The following is an 11,045-nucleotide window of genomic DNA, read 5'->3' as shown; positions in this document are numbered from 1 at the left end:
GTGGAGAAGCGGAGAGGAGGTGGGCGTATGAGCACGCTGCTAGAAGCGAGTTAAAAACTGTAATTTTAATTTTCAGTGTCTTTTCACACATTTGACAAAGGCAGCCATTTGGCGCCAGAGAAATTTGCAATGTTAAATGAATGGAGTTATGTAGCAACTGTTAGCCAGCTCTTGTTTCTTGAGCTGCCACTGCTCTCTTGCGCTAGCTGGGTATGCTGTTGTTAACGGACATTAGCTCCTTTAATTGAAGCTAGCTAGTTAGCGGTTAGAGGAAAAATTACACGTTTGGTGGATTAACCGACAAGTTGTCGGCTGTTCTGCATTGACTGACTGATATTTCAATAGGCATGATAGATATGAGTTTACATACACGGGTTATTTAGGCTAGCTAACATGGGAGTAATAAAACATACCGGTTGGTCTTCCCAAAGCCTGCCTGCTAACTTAGCGAGCTAGCCAGGTTAACACACCTACAGGTTTAGCTAGCAACCATAGCTAAGAATAGTTACTTTGAATACTCAACCCAATTACAGGAAATGTCAGAACATATGAATGGCTCGTTCGTTTGAAATTATATTGCAGCATCGTGTCCTTGTTTCGTTCAGCTAACAAACTGTTCTTGCAACCTGCTTTAAATGACTTTCCGTATGGTTGCTAGATTGGGCTTCATTTCAGCCGGTCCCAATGTGATGGGTGTCTCCTCGATGTTCATAGTGAGGTGTTTTTTATAACAACAGTTATTGCAGTGCGTGTACATGCAGTTGATCAAGCTATGGACCAGGATTATAAAAGATAATGTAGATGAAGCACCTTGTAGCACTTCCTTCGGTTGGAAGTCCTGCTTGTTTAGCTCAGCTGTGCGACTGAGCCCTCCCTTTCTCAGTGAGCATGCGCGCCGTAGCTTGTAAACAATGAGACCGTTGCAGACTATCCATAGCATTGTGTCTCTGGAACATTTTTTTACCTTTAATAAATCATTATTTGCAGCATGAATACCAGATATAACGATACTTTGTGGTAAGTGGCACGATACGATTGCAGCCTTTCGATGTCATCATGTCCACTTGAGTAGTCTGGACATAGATAGAGCCGCGACATAGGGAATGGTAAAATGATAAAAACACAAAAAACTGTCGTGTATGCCACTTGGGCGTGACATTGCAAAATGTGTGTGTTTAGTTACTATATATAGTGTAGCCTTATACAAGAGGTGAATTGTCGTAAGTCGAGTTAAGTCGGTGTTTAAACCAATGCGCTCCAATGAACAATTTGAATAGTTGTTTTTTCTTCCTAAATTGTCTGGTTTTGCTATCTGCTCAGCTTATGGGTCTGATTGCAAAACTTGTGACATCAGTAGAGTTCCGACAGTGTTTTGCGTTAAACAGTTTAACTGTCAGACATTTCTTTGGTACTTGTTAGTGTTGTGGGTTGGATGATGCCTTAACATGTCAGTAATCACAAGGAAACACTAAGCACAAGTGTTTGACAGCCATATCATATTGCACATGAATTAGATGGTTATTGTTTTGTATAACAATACAATAACAATGCTATTTAACAATAATCCAAGAATGTCACTGAATGATAGATTTGTATTTAAAAACCTATATCTGACTGTATACTTAAAAAAACAGCTCAAGACTTATAGTCTATAAACTCCCCATGTGTGATTAGTTGATTGGTTTTCTCACACCAGAGACCAGTGAGGAGACAGTTCACTGACGGCAGTCCGTAATGCTAAACACAGTGGATTTGTAATTGGAAGTCTTGCCCTGCATTACAAACAGCCAATTATTTAAATTGTTGGAAAAAGTATGACTAACAATTTGCCTCAGTGTTTTGTTTATTTCTACGGTCACCATAGCAATAGCCACACCACAAAATTGGGTGCATGTGCATTTTATTTTTTTACTCTATCTTACCTTATTTGAGCGTTTTGCAAAAAAATATTGTCAGATTTAAATGCTGATTCATGTGATACTTCAAATTTATTTTAGACCATCCCAATATGGTGTTACGGGTCTCCCCCCATTAATTTAGATTGGAGCCTGATCATGTTTGCCCAAAATAGCTGCCTGGGGGCGTCACCAGGATGGCTGCCGAATGGCAAGACTTGCCTACAATAACTTTGCTAACACAGTGCTGTTTTTCATCCATCAGGTAGCTGCAGCATGGAGTCCACCCTGAGCAGGCTGCAGGGCCTGAGTGCAGACGAACTGCGTGATGAGCTCATCAAGGCCAACCTCAAGTTCGGCCCCATCACTGCCACCACCCGCGCCATCTTTGAGAGGAAGCTGGCCCGAGCTTTGTTGAATGAAGATGGCAGCAGCAGTAGTAATGGTGCTTCAGAAACTGGCATCAGCGCCAGCACAGGCTCAGGCACGGACTCAGGCACAGTCTCCAGGACCCCAGCCATAGGGGCTTCCGACCCTGAGCCACAGGCCAGATGCAGGCCATGTGCCCCGTCAGTATATGCAGAGCCGCAAGCCAGCGAGGACAATGACTTTGGCTATGGCATGGGGCTCAACCCGCCCGAGGAGGAGGCTCTGACTGAGGAGACAGCAGCGTCGGGCTGCATTAGGGCGGAGGAATCTCAGACTGATGGTCAAATGCCCTCCAAACCCACACAAGTCTCACCATCCTTCTACTATGGCGTGTGCCCTCCATGGGAGGACATGCTGGTCAGGACTGGTATGATATTCCTCATATTTCATATTGCTCCACTGGTTGATCATAATCTTAGTTGTGCAATTCGGATGAATCATCAGTGACCAGCTACTGGTAGCCCTATGAATGTCAGCATGTTGATTAAAATTGCAAGTCTGTGCGTTGGCATTCATTTACAGAATGTCTGCATAATATTAAAGCTGCTGAGACAGAGGCCTGGGCTAGGGGGAGCAGATTTCGGTTTCATCTAGTGAATGGAGTCAGCTCTTTAGGGTCACCCCTGAGCAAGTGAATGTGTTAAAAGTCTCTGAAATGCAGTACAGTGACGTGCATAGATTTTGGCATGGGCAGGAGGTGCATTTTGCAAGGTTTGGAACTATTTCTAAAAGGTCACCAAAATAGAATTTTGGCATTTTGGAGTACTTGATATCCCCCCTCGATGTATGTCACAAGCTCTTCAAAATCAAAGCAGCCTTTGGAGAAGTTCAGTGTGATATGAAAAGTGTGCTTTGGGTCAGAGATTTGGCGATGGTGTGAGTTAACTAGTTGTTAGGAAAGGTTGTCCTATGAATATCGTGATTTGACTGAATTAAATGGTCTGTGGGAATAGCAATGAACACTTGTGCATGATGGGATGGACTACCAGTCTCCAGCCACAGAGACAGAACTGCTGTCTTTGCTACTACAATTTATTTATTATTTTACTTCGCCATAGTTGAGTTTCTTTACAGCCATTTACATATAGCCTAGTCTTTTCACACAAATGTCATATCATGTTTTCATTATATATAACTGGTTGTAATCACAGGAAACAGAAGTGTGTGAGACACAGGCAGCCTGTCAGAGACAGTAATGCTGCATAAAGCCCCTGCAGATTGGTTCATCCCTGTTAAGGTGACGTATGTAGATTTAAAATGGAGGCAAAACAGGACAATAATATATAACTCATTTGCATCTGGCAATCATCAATAATGTAGCTACAATTCTAATCTCATACACTTTTTGTCAAATTGCTCCTCACAGTCCTTGCGCTAAAAGAAAACTCCAGTGTTCGTACACAGTGCTGGGGGGTATTCCAAGGACGTGGTTTAGTGATGAACCTTGGTGTAGGTTAACAAAGAAGAGCCCTGTGCCTTTATTTTCCCGGTAGGTGGTTTACCACCCAGGTTTGTCACTAAACCACGTACTTGGAATACCCCACCACCTCCGTAAATGGTAAGCAAGCATAGTGGGTCAGACTGAGCCATAAACAATCCAGGCCAATCATCAGGGGAAGCGAAGTTGGTTAGCCAAAGAAAATCTACAAACCCTTTCATAAAATTGCAGACTCTACCTTAAAGACATCCTTTGTGTGTAGAGGTACATTTAGTGGGGATGAACAACTTTGTTCATTTTTGTTTTGAATTTTTTTGATTGTTTAGTGGAATGCTAGTCATTTATCCATTTCTCCAGAGAGCAGACTCAGGGAACATCTTGGTGTCAAGTCTGGGACATCCTGCGGTAAAGCCCAGCTCTAATACCCTTTATCTTGGCCACAGAGGTGCTAGAAGAGTGTCGGATAACTCGGCTTCTCTCTTGTGATGACTGCAAGTGTGTCAGCCTACACTAAATGCTTAAGATTGAGATTCACTGTAGCATATGTTGTTGCACTGTGGATTTCACTCCATTGTAGTAATACATTAATTTGATATCTGGTTATGAGCTGTGTTGTGCAAGGGCCCCTGCTTTGGTTGTTTTATAATTATGTAAATTTAGTTGGCTTTATTTTATTAATTGAGTACACTGTGCAGTCTTTTAACCTATTTCATTTTCAGCTTTTGTCTCAACAGTTTTAAGATTTTCTAAAGGAAAATTGAAAATGTCGCAGTTCTTGTTATACACTGAAGCATGGGTGGCTATAAATAATGCTTTCATGCTGCCAGTTCTTTATGGTTTATGGTCAAAATGTGTGGCTGAATTGCTTTTTGCTTTTTTTATCCCCTAAAGAAAGAGCACATGTGTACGGCGATAAGAAAGAGGCTCTGCACGCAGTGAAGATGATGAAAGGGGCTCGATTTAAAGCCTTCGCCAGCCGGGAGGACGCAGAGAAGTTTGCCAAAGGCATCTGTGATTACTACCCTTCTCCCAGCAAAGCCATGCAATGCATCTCGCCTGTCAAACCAGGCCTCTTTACTAAGGGTGAGCGGAAAAACTCAGTTTCAACCAGCGACATTTCCTGTTCGTGTTAAGCAGAATTGGGCGTTTTGACAAAATACCTGAAGTCTTTTTTTTTCTTTTCTGCTTTCTTAAAATTCGGCTGAATCGGGGAATGGCACTTGTCTTATCTCTGCCTTGACCCTGACAACAGACAGTAGCTCTGCCATGGAGACGGATACAATCAACAGGGAGAAGGCGAACAGTTTCAAGAGCCCGCGCACGCAGGACCTGACGGCCAAGCTGCGGAAGGCCGTGGAGAGGGGCGATGAGGTTGCCTTTGCTGAGTTGGTCTGGAGCAATCCACGCTATCTCATCGGCTCAGGGGATAATCCCACGGTGGTGCAGGTTAGCTGTGTGTGTGTGTGTGTGTGTGTGTGTGTGTGTGTGTGTGGTTGGAGTGTGTGTGTGTGTGTGTGCGCTGTCAGGAGGAGAGAGAGGGAGGGAGGGAGTGAGTGAGATAAGCAATATAAAACATACTTTAATTTACAAAATACAAGATGGTAATGGTTTTGTCACATGTCATGAACATTGTTTTTATAAAGGAAGTAGCCGAAAATTGTGTATTTATTACCAAACCGGATCATTAAAACTGGAATAGAATGCCTGAAATGTGTCATGTATAAAGATCTCCATTGCTGTATTTAAGTTCTTTGCCCTCTTGAGACAGATCTGAATTGTTAAATAATCAGAAACGCTGCCAAAAACCACCGTCAGGTTTAACGCCAGTGTTGTGCCGTCGGGGTTGTTTTCAGGAGGGCTGCCGTTATAATGTGATGCATGTGGCTGCTAAGGAGAACCAGGCTGGGGTGGCCCAGCTCCTGCTGGACACGCTGGAGAACCCCGAGTTCATGCGTCTCATGTACCCCGACGACAAGGACGACATGCTGCAGAGACGCATCCGCTACATCATGGACCTGTACCTCAACACTCCAGACAAAGCTGTGAGTCAGTCGACCAACACTAAGATGTGTGTTTGTTACTCTGTATGTCTGTCCCCCATATTATTTCCTCTCTCTCTCAGTCTCTGTCTTTCATTCATACCTCAGCCTCCCAGTATTATTCTTCCATTTTTTCCTTGCCATGCTCTCTCCCTCTCCCTGTACACCCCTCTCTTTTCTGAATGTCTGCATTTTTTTATTTCTGTCGTGTAGATTTGGTTATACTTTGTCCTTTTTTTGTGCTACAGGGCTTTGAGACACCACTCCACTTCGCCTGCAAGTTTGGCTGCCCAGAGGTGGTGAATGTTCTCTGTTCCCACCCTGACATTGACAAAAATTGCAGGAACAAGTACGACCAGAAGCCATGCGATGTAAGAGACTATTTATGCAAACTTGTCTGTCTGCTTTTTTTCTCTCTTCTCTCCCTCCCCCCCATGCTTTGTTTTCTACCAACCACAGACCTCAGCTGACTTTGTTCTCCTTGTCAGGTCATATGTGAAAGGAAAAACAAAACTCAAGAAGTGAAGCAGAAGATCTGTGAATATTTAGAAGGTATGAACCCATGGCCAACTATAAAATAATTGAAGGTTTGCTTCCCTTTGTCGCTGCAAGTTGAACATGTCCCCCCCCTCTCCTGACACAGATCGCTGTTATGTGCCCTTATTGAGAGCGACCGACAACTCCTCCCAGCCTGTGATTGGAACTCCATGGTCTCCTGAGCCATCTGAGCCTTTGGCCTCCATGCTGTCTAGAAGTCCTATGGACCCAGTCATGGCTGTCAAGGCTTATGCTGGGCCGCTGAGTCCATCAAAGGTGATGAATCTCATGAATAGACTTTTTGTGCCATCATATAATGCAACCGGTTTTGTATCAGATGAACAGAATAGAGTTGTCAAATTTAGAATTTCCACTAGTAAAACATTGGGACTTTAAAACAGTCAGTTAAAGTTTGTTAATCCCACAGGATAACAGTAATGTTCGCAGGGTTGTGCTTGGCACTAGGCGATATTTCTTTTTGTTAACCTTGTGACATAGTGTGGCGTAGTCTACCTCTGATTCAGATTATGTTTGATCTAAAATGGCAATGCTCTCTCTCAGGCCGACGAGTTTCGGAGAGCCTGGAAGACGCCGCCTAGAGATCGTGCTAGAGACTTCCATCACATCCGGAAGTCTGACCCCGACCGAGGGGCAGAGAGAGTGGGCAGGTATGGAACAGAGAAATTGTTCTAATGCATCTTAGCACATAAAGTAAGCCACTTTCAGCACATTTCTGCGCTTGCCTATAACCATCAGTCTAATCTGTCTATTTACAGAGATCTTGCCCATGAACTGGGCCATCCCTGGGCAGAGTATTGGGACTTCTTGGACGCCTTTGTCGACATGGCGTCCGCGGACGGTCTCCAAAGGTTGGAAGAGCATCTGAGCAAGAAAGACTTTAGCGAGCGTGCCCACCAAGAGACCGGAGAAAACGAAACCAGCAACAGGTTCAGAACTCCATCACCAGGTAAACAAGAAGAATGCTTGTATAAGTACTGCTATGTAAGTACTGTATGCTGGGATTATAACCAGAAAATGCCAAAGACAAGAGTTTGTCCAGCCCACTCAGCTGGGACAAATATTGACTAGGACAATATGCCTGTTTTCAAAAAGGTTAGAATTGACTTTTTTTATGTGTTAATTTGGGTAAAGTTGTGGAGAACTGACAGAGAAAATCACACAGGTCATTCTAAGAGTGAGAGTATGTTATAGCGCTTCTTCCTGCTGGGTTTGGTGATATGATTTCATATTCCTATTCCTTCAGTCATGACCTCATTGCATATAATGTGAGCTAATGGAGCTGATCCAGTTGCTTTCATATCTCAGTGTTCCTTGTTGAAATATTTAAGTTCATTCTCTCCTGGTCTGCAGGCAAACCAAAAAAGTTCTGCAACTCCATCTCTGTGGGCGCCTTCCTCGATGAGGGCGACGACCTGAGCCTGGAGGAGATGAAGAACCGGCAGAACGCCGCCCTCACCAGCGTCTGCTCCCAGGACAGCCTAAAGGGTGCCGTGGGTGGCCGCGAGTTCCACATCCTGCCCATGTCGCGCAGCGCCGATCTCATCGAGACGGCTGCCGAGCAGGACCTCCTCTGCACAGACAAGAGCCTGATCTCCGCCTCCGCCAGCCGGAACGGCCTGTGCCCACCCGCCGCCGACAGGACTCCGAACGGGGATAAGGGTTCGCCCCGCTGCCCTTCCTCCTGCCTGCTGTCCCCCATGTCCAACTTGATGGTGGAATTTGAACGCATGACACTCCTGGATGAGGCGGAGCGACAGCCCAGGGAGCGGCGGCAGAGTGGCGGGGGCTCCAGGCAGAGGGAGCTCCTGAGGGACTCGCACACGGGAGCGGAGCTGATCTCCAGCGTGGGCCGCCTGTCGCTGGGCTCCGGCGACGACTCCGTGTTCGAGAGGAGCTGCTCGGAGCGCGAGTGCGGCTCGTGGAAGGGGCTGTGCGTGAGGGACGGGCTGGACAAGGGGGACAGGAGGCTGGAGGAGAGGGGCAGCTCGGGGTCAGAGGAGTACGTGTCGGCGGAGGAGAGCCTGGAGGGTGGGAGTCAGAGGACTAGGGGGCCTGTGGTGGAGCGCACACTCTGCTCCAGGTCCAAGTCGTGGGACCACGGAGGCCGAGATTTGAGCAGCTCGGGGTCGTCCGGCTCCTACAAATCAATGGACTCCCCTGACTTCCTGTTAAGGACGCCGCCCCGATTTAAAACATGTCTTTTCATTGAAGGGTAAGTGAGTCATGCCGTTGTGATTGAAAACATAATATCTATGTTGAACAGTGTAAGCTTATTCTGGTGCTTTTATCAGGGATTCGCCAACCAAGCTGGACAGAGAAGTGCTGTCTGCAGTAGAAGCCATAGATGTGGATCCCCTGAAATTCCCCTCCATTCACAAATGGAAGAGCACAATGCTAACATACTCCCCGTCTGAGATGCAAAGGTGTGTACCAAAGTCCTTATAACGTCTCTGTATGTAATCAAAATGACAGGTGAGCAAGTAGAGATATTAGTCTGCCATGATTATTGTTTATTGATGAATCCTCATAATCCTCTAATTCCTTTTTTTCTCAAACACAAAAAGCAGAAATGTATTTGCGTCTGTTTGTGTGTCCTTACTCAGGTGGCCGACCCCAGCCGTTGTGCGAAGGCATCCCAGGGTTCAGACATTCACCCCGGGCTCCCCCATCAGCAGCCTGGCCTCGCCCCTGAGCCGCTGCAGCCCCTCCCGGTACACCCAGGGCTCGCCAGACTTTGGCAGCCCCGGCCGCTACAGCCCAGGCCACGCCAGCTTTATCCAGCGCCTTCGCTCCAAACACTTCAGTGACCCTCCCATTTAAACTGCACCAGCCCCCTCCCCCCTATCGCACACCTGCCAATCCAGGTGACTGCATACTGGCTTAAATCACATCAGAAATATGCACAAGTGTCTTGAGGGTTTGTATTAACAACATGGTACTCCGACATGCGATGTACAGTTTTTTTTTTTTGGATGTATGTTCAGATTTTTCAAATGAGTCTCTTTACAGTGTATGTATGAGTGTGAGCTTTGTCAAAAATGACAGTAATAATATTATTTATAGTTCATGGTGACATGCACTCGTGTCCTCGCTCAAAAAAAAAGAAAAGATTTTATCGTTTTAAAATGGAGAAAAATAAAGAAAAAAGGTTACATAGGAATTTCAGAAGATCCAATGCAAATCCTTGTGTGGATGCATTGCTTGAAAATAGTTTGTAAAAGTCTAAGCTTAATGTGAGGAGGAAAAAAGTGTGACGTTATTTTTGGGTATATCACTTACGTAGCACAAAAGGAGATTGTTTTTGTTTTGTTTATGTGTGTAAATGACTGCCAGTACCGGTTTTTAAGTTCTTGAGTTTGAGAATTGCCTTAATTTTTTCTGAGATGAGGGACCAGCCTCCAGTCAGAATTTGCCACACAATGTCCAGAAACAGCCAATCATGTTTTACCCATGCCTCCCTGTCCATATTTTTAAATCCAATAAATGTAAATTTTTGTAGATACCTGAATGTTTTCTTTCACCCAGTTACTATGCCATGCACCAAGCTGCATCCATGTCACTTTATAAGTAGTTTCTCAGTGACATACAGAAGCCATCTTCATAATGAACTTTTACCTTTCTGTTTGTTGTAGGCTGTGCATTGCAGGTTACTAAATTGTACATCACGTCTATAAGAGATGAATGAATGTTCTAACAAAACTGCACAAGTGTGTCTGAACATATCAACCAAACAACTTTCATATTTCAACTGAATGGCGTATTTGTAGAGAATCGGGGGGGAAAACAATCAAAAACGTACCATCTGTATCGTATGGTCACGTGGGGCCTAACTTGTTGCTCTTGGTCAGTGGCGTAAGTTGTGGTGTTGTGAATTTGAGTGAGGTATCTGTGGTATTTTCTTAAGATTTGTAAAAACAACAACAGTTAGCACAGGGAATGAAATCAGGTCTGGTTTGTACTGCCTCTCAACACCAGTGTTAGCACAAGAGATGGCCAGATCATTTTGTCAGGATTCCTCAATGTCATTATTTAATGCCCTGATACTTACCATCTGCCTCATCACCTGGAGGTCAAACTGACGGATCATTTCTTCTGTATACCAGCTCTTATTGGGAGGCCATTAGGGGTGACACCACATACATGCACATTTGAAATGTGCTCCTCATTGAGACCATGAATTTCCTGCTCAAGGCCATGCTTTTGACACAGGACTACTGGCCCAAAATGCAAACAATTCACTTTGACGTTTGTTCTGTTAAGCAGTGGGGGACTCTGGATTTATTTTTCCTCCCAGCCGTTTTCTGAGTACACTTGATGAAGTCTCATTTTGAAGATTGTGTACCCAACCTCCCTTCTCAATGTGGTGACAACCTGAAACTTTGCTCCCTGCTTCATTCAGCTTTCTTAGTGCCTTTTTAGTATGACGATGTGTGGCAAAACCAGTTGTTTCACAGTGTTAAGGTTGCACTGACGACATCAAGGCTTCATAATATCTTTTTTGACAGTATCCCAATTTGAATAAAGTACAGTAGCATTGGTTTTATGCAGCATTCGAATACCTCTTACATAAGATTGTAAAAAAAAAAAAAACGTTTACAATGTAGTATGCTAATACAGTACATAAATGCCAGCCTTACTCTTGTTTTTTTTTGTTAATGGCTTTGTAGTGCCAACACTGTGGTGCAT

General features: G+C 44.7%; 1 protein-coding gene across 1 annotated transcript; it reads left to right on the top strand.

Annotated features, from left to right (window-relative positions):
- The first annotated feature begins 14 nt into the window (after positions 1–14).
- ankle2 (ankyrin repeat and LEM domain containing 2) lies at positions 15–11,025 on the top strand. Its single transcript, XM_080852352.1, has 13 exons — positions 15–19; positions 2,161–2,691; positions 4,654–4,845; positions 5,015–5,208; positions 5,616–5,804; positions 6,050–6,172; positions 6,290–6,353; positions 6,445–6,614; positions 6,900–7,006; positions 7,115–7,305; positions 7,710–8,571; positions 8,651–8,782; positions 8,963–11,025. Exons 2-13 carry the CDS (start codon positions 2,172–2,174, stop codon positions 9,177–9,179), a joined length of 2,961 nt encoding a protein of 986 aa, XP_080708478.1. The 5' UTR covers positions 15–19; positions 2,161–2,171; the 3' UTR covers positions 9,180–11,025.
- The last annotated feature ends 20 nt before the right edge of the window (positions 11,026–11,045 follow it).

This window comes from Sprattus sprattus (genome assembly GCF_963457725.1).
Source record: "Sprattus sprattus genome assembly, chromosome: 15".
Lineage (NCBI taxonomy): Eukaryota > Metazoa > Chordata > Actinopteri > Clupeiformes > Clupeidae > Sprattus > Sprattus sprattus.
Note: the sequence above shows the minus strand (reverse complement) of the source record. Positions and strands in the feature narration are given on the sequence as shown.